Source organism: Ostrea edulis, chromosome 6, assembly GCF_947568905.1.
Source record: "Ostrea edulis chromosome 6, xbOstEdul1.1, whole genome shotgun sequence".
Taxonomy (NCBI): Eukaryota; Metazoa; Mollusca; class Bivalvia; order Ostreida; family Ostreidae; genus Ostrea; species Ostrea edulis.
This window is the reverse complement of record NC_079169.1, coordinates 91069007-91086533: the sequence shown is the minus strand read 5'-3', so window position 1 is coordinate 91086533 and position 17527 is coordinate 91069007. Positions and strand designations below refer to the sequence as shown.

At 33.5% G+C, this 17527-nt stretch overlaps 1 protein-coding gene across 3 annotated transcripts in view; it reads right to left on the bottom strand.

The window, feature by feature from the left end:
- LOC125646236 (glycerol-3-phosphate dehydrogenase [NAD(+)], cytoplasmic-like) overlaps positions 1–14287 on the bottom strand; it is a 19793-nt gene extending 5506 nt beyond the window's left edge. For all 3 annotated transcript variants that reach the window (XM_048872439.2, XM_056142684.1, XM_048872438.2), the window contains exons 1-5: positions 14164–14287; positions 8914–9094; positions 5219–5359; positions 4369–4510; positions 483–595 (exon numbers count right to left, since the gene is read on the bottom strand). In XM_048872439.2, coding sequence (XP_048728396.2) covers positions 483–595; positions 4369–4510; positions 5219–5359; positions 8914–9094; positions 14164–14207 — 621 coding nt within the window. In that variant the 5' untranslated portion in view covers positions 14208–14287. The remainder of the gene's footprint in view (positions 1–482; positions 596–4368; positions 4511–5218; positions 5360–8913; positions 9095–14163) is intronic.
- Between the last annotated feature and the right edge of the window lie 3240 nt (positions 14288–17527).

Here is a 17527-nt window from a genome sequence, read left to right as displayed (position 1 = left end):
ATTTATCTGTCAACATACCCTTACAAACTTACAGTAGAAATTCAATACATGCACTGCCCCTAGTGAGCTAGTAATATGTGGAATATTTATTGCTATGATCAATATACTAAATACCCCCAAATTACCCTCACTCACTAAATATCCCAGAATTACTCTAACACACTAAATACCCCAGAATTACTCTAACACACTAAATACCCCAGAATTACTCTAACACACTAAATACCCCAGAATTACTCTAACACACTAAATACCCCAGAATTACTCTAACACACTAAATACCCCTGAATTACTCTAACACACTAAAAAAAAACAAATTACTCTTACACATTAAACACCTCAGAATTACTCTTAACACACTAAATACCCCAGAATTACTCTATACACTAAATACCACAGAATTACTTTTTAAACACACTAAATACCCCAGAATTACTCTAACAAACTAAAGAACCCTACAATTACTCCAATACATTATATACCTTGAGAGCACCACAAACTTCAACTGTTGTTTCATCATCACAAACAACAATTCTAAAGTAATCAGTCTGGAACATGTCTTTAAGAAGTGGCCCATGCTCCTGGACTTTAATACCTATATTGTGCAGTAAAAGAAGAACTCTATTTAATGCTATATAAATACCTGTTCATTTAACTATTAGTACAGACCCTGAGACGTGCTACTACACCAGTTGCACGGTACGGTTCGATACGCTTTATGAACGGTACGGTTCGTTTTTTGAACGGTACGGTTCGCTTCTTGCACGGTACGGTACGCTTCTTGAATGGTACGGTTCGCTTCTTGCATGGTACGGTTTGCTAAAAATAGCTGCACGCTTTGTGAACGGTTTGCACGTTTTATTAATGAGGTGGGCGTGGCCTGAACGCTTTGACTTCGTATAAATTGTACGTTTCGATAGTTTGTTTTCACTCGATCGGTCTTATTCGGCTCTTTGATTATCGGCTGCAGGATTTGTGGTTGTGTTAGAATGTGCACATGAGGAAATGAGACGTTATTTTTGATTGCTTCGATGGAATAATTCCATATTGATAACGTACATAAAAGTTATGAATAAAAGTTTTTAGAATTTGCTTAAGTCTAAGTCTTAATGGTTGTTATTACGTTTCAATTTGTTTTTCATTTCTCATCAGACATTTATTAATTTACGATTTTATAAAAAGTTGTTACATGAACTGCTCCCCGACATGGGCGTGAGTAAGTGTAAAAACAAAGCGTATTAAGTTTCCGGATATAAATTACAGTGCCTAAATTGGAAAAGTTTTTAAGAAGAAGTGAATTTTGTTTTGAATACACTAAAGTCGCAAATGACACAATGATTATTTTCTGCACTTCACATTTATTGTGATTTATCATCGGCATTATGAAAGATCCAGGATATCTGCACGTGAAGTTTGTACGTCCTTTTTTGTCAGCATTCAGTCATTCATAATTAATAATGTTAGATATCTGTTGCATTTGTCTTTGAATCAAATAAAATGATGATAATACATATATATTCCTATCCTTTATCACGCGAAGTCCGATTTTCATTTCCCTGACTTTATTTTTGATCACTGAAAATTGAATTAAAAAAAATTAACAGAAAAGTAAGGCAAGTGTATAGTTTGCAATAAAAATGTTTCATATACCTTTTCTATATATTGTTGAAATACTTGAAAATGCTGAAATGAATAATTTTTTGCGGCTGATTTGATGCTTTGCATCAATTTAACTTGTTTACATTCTTTTACACATGTATGTATCTATTTATTTCTCTGTCGATGTAATTAAAAATTGTTTATTAGTGTATATAATAAATCCGCCAATCTACATCTATCTATATGGGTCGTTATCAATGTAGAAGAGAAAAAGATATGTCAAAATTATTGCTAATAAAGTTACTGTAATGAAAATATTACAGTGTAGAACGTGACAATTTTTCTAATCGGTTTAGAAATTTCTCATATGATTCAGACACTGTACGTAGAAAAGTACATATTGAATACATTAACGCTACAAATATCAATTTCATCTTCTTACGGCAAGCCCTGTGCCATACGTGTAGTAGCATTATCAGGGACGTCGACGTCCCTGATTATATGAAGAAATTAAATAGGCTACTTGTAAGTACTATTACAGTTTTGTAGTTAACTTCACCCTTGAATTTAAAAGAATTGATTGAAACAGAAATTCCGTTAAAACAACGAAATGCCCCTTGGTTCACTCTTTAAAAGTCTGCAAGTGAAATATACATCCACAGTACACAGGACTGGCTGCAGAAGCATGCATGCAAAATCCGTGCAGTGATCTGACGTCTATTTCTGTTAACAGTTCACAGTATAAAACGAATTTTTATGCATAATTCAGTCAAAACTTGGGTACTTGTTGATAACATACATACACATATATGCACTGAAACAATGTGACATTTACGGAAAGTAATTTAAAAAAAAAAAGAATATCAAAGATGTTTTAAGAATCTCGGTGATTTTCACAGTTGATAACCCAGCTTCATGATGTTTGAGGATAATGCTTCGAATAGCCAGCGATAGTCTACGACCTCCTTTTCCATCGGGCGCCATTGTGAAAATAATATACTGTGGCTGAAAAAGTGGGTCACGTGACATAAATTGCACGCTTTCTGCACGGTACGGTACGCTTTCGGGCTTTTGGGGGCGGGGTTTGCATAATATTATCCTGCACGCTTTCTGAACGGTACGGTTCGTTTCTTGAACGGTACGGTTCGTTTCTTGCATGGTACGGTACGTTTCTTGAACGGTACGGTTCGTTTCTTGCACAGAACGGTTCGGTTCGTTTTTAAGGTGTAGTAGCACGTTTCAGGGTCTGTATATGCATCTGTATCTTGGTATAATTCAGTAAATCTTCACGACAATTTCTGCCTTTTGACATGTTTTTTTATGTCCTGACTTCCTGTAAATTGACATGATGATTTTATACATTTATTGTGAAAGTGAGGAAGACATGGGGATCTATTCACCAAGGAAAAATCACATTTCACCAGGTAATGTTCAAGGTATGCAACTGATATTGCTGAGAAATCCTGGATCAGCACATTTTGATGTTGCTGAGCTCGCCTTTATGGTAGAAACATCATCGTATTAGAATTGATTATATCTCTGCTAATTTTTCTCTATATAAAAGTTTTATGATAAAACTTTCTATTTCCCTGAAAATGCAAAATTCTCTCCATCTGAGGACTACACTCTGCAAAAATTCATGCTATTCCCTAGGAATACTGTGGACTCGCTCCTTAATTTTCATTGATAATTTTAACCAATCAAAAATGCTCAGTAGGCGGAGCGTTCTAAGAATTGTGAGATCTGTGATGAATATGTTATAAGCAAATGTTATAATGATAAACTGTAATGATGCTGGAAGAGAAGGTTCACGTGCACGTGACTGTTAAGACCAATGCAATCAAATAACGCATTCTACAGAATTATCATCTCTATTGCGGCTGCCTGTCATTTGATATGATGATTTTACTCAAGATTTTGATGATGATTTTATCTACTGTGTCTGCCTATCATTATATATGATGATTTTGCTCATGACTTTACCTATTATGGCTGCCTATCATTTAATATGAAGATTCTATCTCCTGTGTCATTTGATATGATGATCTTACTGATGATATTGCTGATGATTTTACAGATGATATTACCTATTGTGGATGCCTGTCCTTAAATACGATGATTTTATCTACTGTGTCATTTGATATGATGATTTTACTGATGATATTTACCTATTGTGGCTGCCTGTCATTAGATATGATGATTTTATCTCCTGTGTCAATTGATATGATGATCTTACTGATGATATTGCTGATGATTTTACCTATTGTGACTGCCTGTCATTAGATACAATGATTTTATCTCCTGTGTCATTTGATATGATGATATTGCTGATGATTTTACAGATGATATTACCTATTGTGGATGCCTGTCCTTAGATATGATGATTTTATCTACTGTGTCATTTGATATGATGATGTTATTGATGATTTTACCTATTGTGGCTGCCTGTCATTAGATACGATGATTTTATCTCCTGTGTCATTTGATATGATGATCTTACTGATGATATTGATGATGATTTTACGGATATTGTTGATGATTTTACTGATGATATTGCTGATGATTTTACTGATGATATTGCTGATGATTTTGTTGATGATATTGCTGATGATTTTACCTATTGTGGCTGCCTGTCATTAGATACGATGATTTTATCTCCAGTGTCATTTGATATGATGATTTTACTGATGATATTGTTGATAATTTTACTGATGATATTGTTGATGATTTTACTGATGATTTTGTTGATGATATTGCTGATGATTTTACCTATTGTGGCTTCACAGTAGTTTTCTTTGGCTACTTCATTAGCAATATTAGCACCCATTAAAGCTGCACATGGAATCTTCAATATATCGCGTATAACGTCTGATATCAGAAGTATTCCACCACCCTCTGCTACATCAAAGCCCTACAATAAGTTAACAAGTCAGATATCACCGCCCTACAATAAGTCAACAAGTCAGATATCAACTTATTTCTTAAAACTTTCATTCTCCATTATTGTACAAGTCAGATATCACCTTATTTCTTAAAACTTTCATTTTCCATTATTGTACAAGTCATATATCACCTTATTTCTTAAAACTTTCATTCTCCATTATTGTACAAGTCAGATATCACCTTATTTCTTAAAACTTTCATTCTCCATTATTGTACAAGTCAGATATCAACTTATTTCTTAAAACTTTCATTCTCCATTATTGTACAAATCAGATATCAACTTATTTCTTAAAACTTTTATTCTCCATTATTGTACAAGTCAGATATCACCTTATTTCTTAAAACTTTCATTCTCCATTTTTTTTTTTACAGAGTTAAACGTTATCTGTAATACAATGTTCTCTGTCCTTTCACAGTAACAGAATCTTTCCAATCACTTAAGTTTGAAATTTTTTCTCTTGAGAATTCCATGCCTGATCCCACCCCTGGTATGTCCAGGGATCTGTGTTTGCTTCTTATACTTCTCTCAATTTCGTATCCTTTATAGGATTATGAGATAGATCATTCATCTTCACCTATTTCATTTACTATGCTAAATACATAGATCTGCCGACTTAAATACAGTCTGAGCATGTGTAGTCACACTGGACTGAGTGTCAGAGAATCCATGATGTACCTTTATGAGTGAGACAGCAATAGCGCTTTTCTTGACTCTGCCCTCCAGCTGTTTACAGACACCGCGTACAAACTGATGTGGCAACACAAAAATCAGAATATCTGCATTCTCAGCAGACTCCTTAACATCTGGTATAGCTACCTGAAATCAGAAAATGATTACATGACAGACGGGGGCGGGGATGATGAATATCAAAACTGAATTTAAATACATCATAAGTTATCAACTCATTCCCACGTAACACCTCTCAAAGTTTGTCAATTTCTGATTACTTTTGCATAATATGGAAACTAAAGTGCGAATTACTGACATATTACTATAGTGGGAATTCCTGACAAATTACTTTATTGGGAACTCCTGACATATTACTTTATTGGGAATTCCTGACATATTACTTTATTGGGAATTCCCATCTTCGCTAGCCAAGGGTTTTTTATTGGGAATTCTTGACAGATTACTTTATTGGGAATTCCTGACATATTACTTCATTGGGAATTCCCGACATATTACTTTATTGGGAATTCTTGACATATTACTTTATTGGGAATTCCTGAGAAAACCTGAATATTAAGTTTTGTAAACATCTACTGGGTGCCGGTAAAAGAAGTACTAATATTGCAATAATCTCTGAATTGGGTAGATATCCTATGTTCTGCTCTATAATCCAAAGTATTTTACTATATTGGCATAGACTTGAGAATCGCCCAGAATCATCCCTGTTATACAGTGCTTATACAGAGAATATCAATCTGAATTCATATAATATAAATTGTTGGCACAAAAACGTTAATTATTTTAAGGAAAAAATGGGCATTTTGGTACCCAATTGTAAAAATCTCAAATTCTCATTTTTCAAAAAACAAATGAAGAATCAGGTACGGAAACAATTTTTACTTTACTGGTCAAAACGACGTGAAGAGGGTCAGAAATCAGGAAAACTCACAACATATTTTTCGTATAAAGAAAACTTTACTATGGAAAGTTATATATTTTTAGAATCCCTAGAATTAAGAAAAACTCTATGTAGATTTCGAATTAGTGCACATGACCTTCGAATTGAAAGAGGAAGATATGAATTTACAAAAACCAATTCTGGCCAGAAGACTTCTTTAGAAAGAAACAAAAGAATATGTGAATTATGTAACCTTAATTGTGTTGAAGATGAATTTCATTTCCTTACTGATTGCCCATTCTATGTTGAAGAGAGAAATATATTCTTTAATGGTATATACAAGCTCAACAAAAATTTTATCTATCTAACAAATAAGGACAAATTTACTTGGTTGATGATTAATGAAGACAAACCAGTAATTGTCAAATTGAGTGAATATTTAGTGCAAACTTTCAGAAAAAGAAGTAATGCTTTAAAACTGCAAAAATCATTATAGTTTATTATTCATATATTGGTATAATACTGATACTGTCCATCTACTTGTATATATACATGATTAGCAATTCATATATTTATGTACTTGTTTCCCCAACATGCTGCATCCACACGCAGTTTGCAGTCTCTGTAACCTGTAGTTAATGTAGTAAACTTTCTTTCTTTTTTGAATTTCCTTCTTTATAAAATGTCTTACTGTTATGCCCTCTGGGCCCAAAATTGGAATAAACTTATCTTATCTTATCTTATTACTTTATTGGGAATTCTTGACAGATTACTTTATTGGGAATTCTTGACAGATTACTTTATTGGGAGTTCCTGACATATTACTTTATTGGGAGTTCCTGACATATTACTTTATTGGGAATTCTTGACAGATTACTTTATTGGGAATTCTTGACAGATTACTTTATTGGGAATTCTTGACAGATTACTTTATTGGGAATTCCTGACATATTACTTTATTGGGAATTCTTGACAGATTACTTTATTGGGAATTCTTGACAGATTACTTTATTGGGAGTTCCTGACATATTACTTTATTGGGAGTTCCTGACATATTACTTTATTGGGAATTCCTGACATATTACTTTATTGGGAATTCTTGACAGATTACTTTATTGGGAATTCTTGACAGATTACTTTATTGGGAATTCTTGACAGATTACTTTATTGGGAATTCTTGACAGATTACTTTATTGGGAATTCTTGACAGATTACTTTATTGGGAATTCCTGACATATTACTTTATTGGGAATTCTTGACAGATTACTTTATTGGGAATTCTTGACAGATTACTTTATTGGGAATTCCTGACAGATTGCTTTATTGGGAATTCCTGACATATTACTTTATTGGGAGTTCCTGACATACTACTTTATTGGGAGTTCCTGACAGATTGCTTTATTGGGAGTTCCTGACAGATTACTTTATTGGGAGTTCCTGACATATTACTTTATTGGGAGTTCCATTACTTTATTGGGAATTCCTGACATATTACTTTATTGGGAATTCTTGACAGATTACATTATTGGGAATTCTTGACAGATTACTTTATTGGGAATTCTTGACAGATTACTTTATTGGGAATTCTTGACAGATTACTTTATTGGGAATTCTTGACATATTACTTTATTGGGAATTCTTGACAGATTACTTTATTGGGAATTCCTGACAGATTGCTTTATTGGGAATTCCTGACATATTACTTTATTGGGAGTTCCTGACATACTACTTTATTGGGAGTTCCTGACAGATTGCTTTATTGGGAATTCCTGACATACTACTTTATTGGGAGTTCCTGACATACTACTTTATTGGGAGTTCCTGACATACTACTTTATTGGGAGTTCCTGACATATTACTTTATGGGAATTCCTGACATATTACTTTATTGGGAGTTCCTGACATATTACTTTATTGGGAGTTCCTGACATATTACTTTATTGGGAGTTCCTGACAGATTACTTTATTGGGAGTTCCTGACATATTACTTTATTGGGAGTTCCTGACATATTACTTTATTGGGAGTTCCTGACAGATTGCTTTATTGGGAGTTCCTGACATACTACTGTAATTGCTAAATGTTAGCAGCTATAGTCTATGAACATTTGTAGATTTGTGAGAGTTATCTTTAGTCATCAAAACAAAAGAATCATACTGACTTCCTGATTTTTAAATTTTTTTGATGAAAATCATTATCTTTCATAGTTATAGATCCCTCTACATGTAGGGGCTGTGTGTCTGTTGATTTTTGGATATCTACATATATACATGTATGTGATTAATTAATCACATTAACTGGAAAGTGAAAATAGGCAGGAGTATAGCACTAAATGTCTTTTAAAAGTTATATTGGCATTTGTAACAAGAGGTCCACAGTTAAAATTATCACTAGCTCCAAGGGCTGCAAAAGCTATAATTGTTATAATCTCTTAGTAGGCAAAAACCAGAACAGTATAGACTCATTGTGAGTATATGTTAGCAAGTTGTGTTATAAAGGTGACAGCATGTGCAAAACTCTCTCGACACTTGGCCAGTTGTATGTTAAACTTACCACACTATTTGGGAGTTGATATACATATATACATGTACTTGGGGCCGACTTACCACATTATTTGGGAGTTGATATACTTGGGACATTGTATGTTAAACTTACCACACTATTTGGGAGTTGATATACTTGGAACAGTTGTATGTTAAGCTTACCACACTGTTTGGGAGTTAATATACTTGGAACAGTTGTATGTTAAACTTACCACACTATTTGGGAGTTGATATACTTGGAACACTTGTATGTTAAACTTACCACACTGTTTGGGAGTTGAATTCCGGGAAGGTATTTAACATTGACATGGTCTTTGTTTATAATTTCTGTCAGCTTTCGGCCATCCACTGTTTCCTCAAATACCCACATACGAACCTCGGTGTCAAACTTGTCTGGCATGGCCAAAACATTGTTTCCTACTATTTTGGCAATTGCTGAACCCCTGCAATTTTAAAATTATACTCAATGACATTTGGAGTGCTGTATATATTAATTAAAACACAAGTTATGTCATCCAGGGAAAACAAAATGCACAACAAATGCAAAGCATCATGTAAATGATGGAAATCTGTAAATGTACAGGACCAAAGTTTTACAACAAAACACAAATAACAATCCTGTTTACTTATCTTAAAACTATGACAGCTTGAAAGCTTGGTGAACACTTTTACTAGTTTTACACCTGACAGAATGACAACACCCTGGAGGTGTGGCATGCCCATCCTTTGTTACATGAATCCCCCCCCCCCCCCCCCCCCCCCCCCCCCCCCCCCCGAGCACTTTCTCTCTGTGTGGATTTCATAACCTAAGAATGAATTGTATTACAAACATCTGCCCGTCTGGTGATTTTTTGGCGATATGCTAGGCTAGCATACATTTGCCAGCCCATTGTGGTTCAGGTACCATGACCAATACTATGAATGAATGAAAATGAATTATTATCATAGATATATATCTTTAAATGTCAATAAATGAGCATCGTTCTATCACCAGTAAATATTTCTAGTGTCAAAACCTCAGCATAAGTTTAACATTACCCATTAACTTAGATTATCAAAGTATTGTTACATATTCATCCTATTGAACATCCTGGGTGCTTAGAAAATTGGAAAAAGTTATATTTGGTTTGATTTATTTCTGGTGAAATTTTGACTTTCATAAATTCTAAATGAGTTATTGTTATTCTTTCCTTTATGATGATGTAATCCATTCTGGTCTTCTTATTCATTAATCTATTATTTCAAATCAACATGCAATACAACAGTGAATACACAAAGATATAATAGCTATAACCAGTATAAAGCAGTATTTAAATGAAGGGGGGGGGCTCTTAATTTTTGAAAGCTGAAAAACATCCCAGGGTGTTGCTTATAGGGGTAGGTGTACTCAATAGGATGAATATAGTATTTAAACTAGGTCGTGTGTTAGGTGCATTTTAAACAACTGCATAACTAATGCATTAAATCTATCTGTGGACTACATAACAAGTTAACATATAAAAAGACCGTTACGTCAGACCAGGGTGTGAAATTAACGGTAGACAAAATCTATAGACAAATTTTCAGGTCGACAGCGAGACCGATTTGTCTGCAGAGTGCATTAATGCAGTCTTCAAGATGATTACACACTTTTTGACATTCTGTAGTTCAATTATTATTTGCCTCCACTATAGGCTTTAGAAAATATCACCAAAGAATAAACAGTGTTGTACGTGTAATTACTGTAAGATGATAAACATGCATACATATTCAAAAAAAGAAATGAAATACAAGTAAAGAGTAAAATAAAAATTAAGTTTATTTGTTACTTTGTTGTTGGTCTATATAGTAAATCAGTTGGATCTTTAGAATATGAAATTGTGGTAAACTCACGTCATTGTCTATAGTTACAGAAAAGTAAGTTTTGCAAACTGATGTCATCACTTTATTAACATATACCATAATAATATCAGAATTGAGAGATTAGCAAAACAGAAAACACGGCCAAAATATGTGCTGATATCCATATTTGAATTTAATATACTTATATCTTTAATCATGTTAAGGATTTGGTTTGTTGGTTATGAATCTAAAGACATCGATGTTGCCCTATCTAACAATCCACTGTTAGTACACAGCATGTGTATATATATATATATATATCAAACACTTTACAAACTCTTTATCTTGACATTTTAAAAGATAACAAAGCAAAAACCAGAGAATCGAGTCCCGCAGTATACGGTGGATTTTCATACAATATTACTATCACTATTACTATCACGCAGTCCAATCATCTAATTGTATGATCAGCTGCGTGGGTTTGTCTGACCACAATTATATAATCATTCCCAAGTTTGTTCTCTTCATAAATACCAACGTCTCTGCATTCACAACAGGTGATAAATCACGTGGAAATCGAGTCCAAGATAAGATATAGCTAGGAAGACCAAATATCTCAGAGAGCAAGAAATGTTCAGGAAACTACATGCATTGTACTTAGACATATATCAAACACCTGCTGTTATTATCATGCTATATTTCATACATTCTACACACTACCACACAATACATCCTTTAAGGTCACTCCATACTCGCATTTCTATCTGATACAAGTTTAACAAGTGTATTCATTTCCATTTATTAGAGTTAAAACTAACAAATTATCAAATAAAATATATAGGTCATCACACTTATGTGAAACATACAAATACAGAATCATATATCACCATCAGAAAATTGCAATTTTCCTTTTAGTAAGTGTTATCAAAATTTCAAAACAACTGGTTATGACAATATAATACCATACATAACAATTTCATGAAACTGTTTCTTCACAAAAATATACAAAATGTCTTTAAAAAAATAAAGGAAATTTATCGTGTAATAGACTTGATAAAGAAATCAATAAAAACATAGTTATTGCCCTTGGGTTCAATATTTTAAAACTTAACGTTGATTATTCATCAATAACTTGGACTTTTAAAGTAGTTTATTCTTAACAAGATTTTTTACAATAACTATCGGAAAAGACTCCAGCAAAATTTATGTTCCTATCATGCACAAATCTAAATAAATCATTGATTTTGCAAAATCTGATGACATCACAGGAGGGTAGAATTACTTTAATACTAATTTTCTATAGACACAAAAAAGAAAATATCTTTTCCTCAGCATTTAAAATAATCAATCATTACGGTGCCATTAATAGTTGACATGTTTCTCTTCTTTGCATGTTTAGTTCCACACAGGTTACTCTGTCCCTTGTAGGTTGTGTGGTAGTGTTAGATACGTGACCTTCCTATCAGCTACGTGACCTTCATATCAGCTACGTGACCTTCCTATCAGCTACGTGACCTTCCTATCAGCTCTGGTTATTAGGGTTAACCCTTTAGCTCAATCTGCAGAGCACAGGACTGATAATAGTAAGCCAAGCCAATGGTCCCAGGTTAGATTCTCAGCAGAGGCATTAGCCAGTCTCTGCCACAGATGTACAGTATGAGACTTGCAGTATTCAATACTTTCATTAGTTACATACCTTATCGGGGAAAACAGTACACAAGGTGGTAAATACACCATTTGAGTCAGTGACTTTGATTTTGCGTACAAATCCTGAAAGGCCTGGGATTAAATAAACTTTGTATATATTTATTGATTAAACAAAGACCAATATAATATTTCAAAGTAATTAAGATAGCAAAATAAAATGAATTAAAATCCCTTAAGCAAATTTGTAAATTCATGTTTCTTTACTTCCACAGGCAGTTTTAATGTTTGTGTCAGATATCAGAAATAGGGTATCATTTGAGCTTGTATCAAAAAATTTTCCCCAAGAACATCTAATTACTATTAAGATACTATACAAATAACTTTGTGAGAAGTGTTACAAAATAAAACTTCTTGCCTTTGTAAGTAAGTAAGTAAGTAATTTTTATTTAAAGTCGGAACTATATACAGGTAACAATAAACATGAGCTAACAGCTCTTTAACCGACTATATAGCATAAAAAAGCCCACAAAGCACTAATGATATATAATTGCATGCATAGACATAAAAACAGAAATTTGAAATAAAACAGGACACATACATGTATACAGACATCACAAGTCATGCATATATATACACAGGGACTAGCTATATTAAGATGCACATGCAGCACTGAAAACAGTTTGCAACACAAACATAAAAATATGGATATATACATAGACTAAATAAATATGCATACCTAAGAGACATAGCAGAGTAAAAATAAAACAGTTAAATTTGTACATGTAAGCTTAGAAGCATAGTTAGAAGTTAGATCAAAACTTTAATATTTAGGTAGGAGAGGCTGGAATCTGCATGAGCTGCATTTACAATTTAATTCCCTTTATATTCATATTGCTATAAACATACAATAGCCATGTAAAACCTCTTGAACAACAGTCCACTCATTAATTCATGTTCTTTATGTCTATGTGTCATTTCATGATATTTAAGTACTCATGTAAAATAAGGAATCTACAGTCTCTAACACAGCCAAAACACAATGCCTTTACTCACAAGGTCTGACACAAACTTTTGGTATTAAGCTTGATTAAGCCATTGTAGCTTTACGCAGCTATTTCAATTACTTGGAAAGCTACTTTTCCGTTATAGAAATAATTTCTTCATCTAAAAGTTTGTGCGGTGAGGCATACATAATTTAAGTATGATTACTTCTTATTGCAAGATCTGTTATCTAATGGGGAACATAACACTTTTAATACTGATAGTCTTTTCTTTAAAAGATATCCTTAGCACTCCAAAGACAGACTATGTTGTAAATAGTACGGAGATTCTATTCTATAGACATGCAAATTTTCACCTGATTTGAATTAAAAAAAAACACGCATTTGTATTTAAAATTATATAACTTGCAATTTATATCGACTTCAGTTTTTTGCTATTAATTTCATACAAATCTCATTCAAAAGAATACAACTTAACACTTTTGGTTTGACTTCATTTATTTGTAAGAAATTCAAATTTTGGTGAAAATTCATGCTTTCAATAATTAATCTTTTTTTGGTTGTGAAAATAAGAAAATGATATGTTTTGAAAAATATAATTAAACTAATGTTAATCTTTTCTCTTTGATACATAAAGTAAAAGAGTGAAAGGAGAAGAAAAAGAAAGTTTTTAAATACAAATTCCATCAATTACTACATAATTATATTTAGATATTCGATATGACAGTGGCTAGGCCCTGAATCAAAGTAACTTGTTCAATTCGATCAATCTCGACTGGAAATTTTAAAGTTTCCGTGGGTATAGCTGAGGGGAGCATTGCCATATCTGGGAATTTAAAATATATAGATATACTTATTAAAAAAATAAACAGAAATCACCAATGAACTTTGTACCTTTACCAAAGTAAATTCGAGTTAACTCTTAAGAAAATTCGAACTGCACACGTTAACGGTTGCATTCAATTCACACCGTTTATCACTGTACCAAAAGGCAACAAGAGTTTATTAATCCTAAAATCATTTAGCAAACATTTGAAACAAACCAATTTCCTGATCCTACGACGCATACTTTCTTCTTTGATGCCATGATTGCTTGAATATTTCCAAAAACAACTAGCCGGTTACCCTCTCCGTATATTAACAATTTTGATTGGATGGCATAGGCGGAACTAGTTTATTAACGCGGTAGTTTCGAAACCAAATATAAATAGTTAAAATGAAGAGATCAAATATATTTTAAATATTCTAACAAGTCATAGGCCTAAACACTAACCTTCATATCACACACAAAAAATTAGTGCTAAAATATTGTGCAGAGTTGTCTTTCCTTGCTTTCACATACACATGCGAAAACCACTCGCCTTCTCCTTACACTCTTGGTGCAAGGAGAAGAGGGTTGGTTTTAATCAGACTGATACATATGTATGTGAGAGCAATGGACAGCTCTGGGGAGAGTTTGTGTTACAATTTGATTTGTTTTATAAGCCTCCCCCCTTGTAATGATTTAATGGTATAATTCAATTTATGTCTGATTGATAAAAAAAATCACCAAGCATGTTGGTATACAATCACCTTACACAATATGAAATATATAATATTTCTAATATTATACCTGCACAAATATTCTTTTAATTTTTATCTTAGTCCAATTACCATTGGTTATGAATCTATATTAAACAATTAATGTCAAATATGATATTAATTCTGACGGAGGGCGAGACGAGGAATACCTCCTACCCTAGCTCTTTCACTCCTTCCTTTTCCTCACCTTCTCCTGCCCCATATCCCCCTTTTCTTGATCTTCTCTGTGTCACCCTACTATCTATACTATACATATTATAATAGTAGTTTAATATTGTATGTAGTGTACTCCTGGAAATGTTTCTTACCTTTTTTTTTCTAGTACAGTTGATCTTAACAATGACCTAGTTAGTTTCATTATCTAGTCATATTAGACATATATTGGCTCCGTGTTGGATTAGGATGCCTCTCCATAAAGAACCTTTGTGTCAAGTAATCCATACATTTCATAAATTAAAAGATTTATAGATTTTAGATCATCCAGAATATATAATATGTAATTGTATACATTAATTAGCCTATGTATATCATCGGAAGTTATTATCAATGTCATAACAGTACATTTGTTATACATTTAAAACCTTTAGTTTGTGACAACCTATTAGATTAATATTATTTTGTATAGTGTACATATGATAAGCCAGAGTAATTTCATTCCTTTCTAATCCTCTTCCTTTTTTCCTAATTCTTTGAATGAATGCCTATTAGAGTGGATGTGTGAGTAAATGGTATAGATAAAATACCCTGTACCCCCTAGTCAGGTGGGTTTGTAAGGGCATGATGTTAAAACACTTTCATATGTGAATAAATGTTGTATGAACCTGGAAAAAAAAGAGAAAAGTAATCCATACAAAGTTATGACCAATCCCGTGGGGATCCGGGTTAGAATAGGTCCTCAGTACCCCTTGCTTGTCGTAAGAGGCGATTAAATGGGCTGTCCTTCGGATGAGACCGCAAAAACCGAGGCCCCGTGTCACAGCAGGTGTGGCACAATAAAGATCCCTCCCTGCTCAAAAGCTGTAAGCCTCGAGCATAGGCCGAAATTTCGCAGCCCTTCACCGGCAGGCCAGGTGACGTCTCCATATGAGTGAAATATTCTCGAGTGGGACATTAAACAATATTCAATCAATCAATCAAAGTTGTGACCTAGGACAAATGTTTCTAACCTTGGTATAGCAGCCTTGACCAAATAACCTCAACTAAGGTAATGTACATTGTCTGGTCATTAGGATCGACTAATCAAAACTTCTCTCGATTACAAACTGTGACCAGAACTATGAGTATTCTTTTTTCACTACATGTAGTGACCTTCATCTAGGTCAAACGACTAAGACACAGCCTAGTCATAAACAACATTTGTGACAGGTATGAGCTTGGAGAGTTTTTCCATTTCAAGTTATGGCCAAAAACAAAGTGGGATGGAAGGATTAAAGACAAACAGACATGGTGATCTCTGTACCATCCATCTTGGTTTGCAGGTCCTAGTTAATGAACCCCTGACCATTCATTTCACTTGCACTTAGTCGTGAAAAACTTAACTTTGTATATTTTTCTCCTAATTTTTGTTAATGATGAATTTCTATAAACCTGCAGCTGTAAATGTTGGCATTTAGATTTCTGAAATTCAACTTGCAATATTTAATGTCATTAGAGTGAAGGATCTGACCCAATCATTTCTTTATCTCTCAATAATTGATCTACAGTATGTGGGGAGTGGGTTACGCATGCCCTTCATTAATGCATGGAATGTTGTGATGGCTGTTACATTATTCTTTATTGCACTCGCTTCTCACCGCTGCGACCCGAGGTCGATCCCCGAGATCAGCAGTGGTTGTATGTGAGAGGGTATGATGGTGGCGCACTTGGACACATGGGTTTCCTCCCACAAAATGACCCCCTAGTATCAACATCCATGCAAGTCAGTAAATAGCTAGTACATGTAATAATAATGTTTCATTGTTGTTTGTATGTCCGACTTTTAAAATAAGAATTATCTATATTTTTATTTGGAGAGGCTTACATGCTCACAATAACTACATGTATGTCACTTGATCTGCCTGCTACTTACTTAGGAGTGAAGAGGATTCTGACAGATACTTAGCTCCACCCTGGAACCTGACCCTCTGATTCAGGTGCCATGATTTCACAACTTTTGTAGTGGCCTTCATATTCATCGTACTTACGTAATAAGAATATCAGAAGGAAATTATTTCAAGATACACTTTCTTAAATGACCTATTTCACTACATCATAGGGCATAACCATAGACCCATGAATTAAAAAAAAATGGTAGAGGCCTATATGCTCATAAGCAACTTTTACTATAACTAAGTTTGTCTCCTGCAGGTAAATTTAGGAGTAACATAGGTTTTTAAATATTGCACAGTTTTTGTTGAAGTTTTGACCCACTCTTAGGGTGCATTTGCCATTAAATGCATTGTTTTTGTTCCCTTACCTTTAAAGAAATTGTCAAGTAGAATCTAAGAAGTTGAAAATGTTCAAAAGTTAATGATGATTCTTGACGACAGATGAGCATGGATAGTAATGTATAAGTTTAGATGAACTTTTGGTGAAGGGAGACAACTCTGCTTACTGAATGATAAAATTCCTCAATGTAATGATGGAAAATGTTTCCATCCTAAAAAAAAATTCCTACTTAGAGCAAAACTTGAATTCTCATAAATTATATACATAATTATATAGTAATCATGAATTCTCATAATGACATAGTCATTAGGCTTTAATTTTCTATCCTTGATTTCTGAGTCAAGAACTTTGTACCAAGCAAGTAGCTACACCCCCTGTTGTATAAATATCAATCTGATA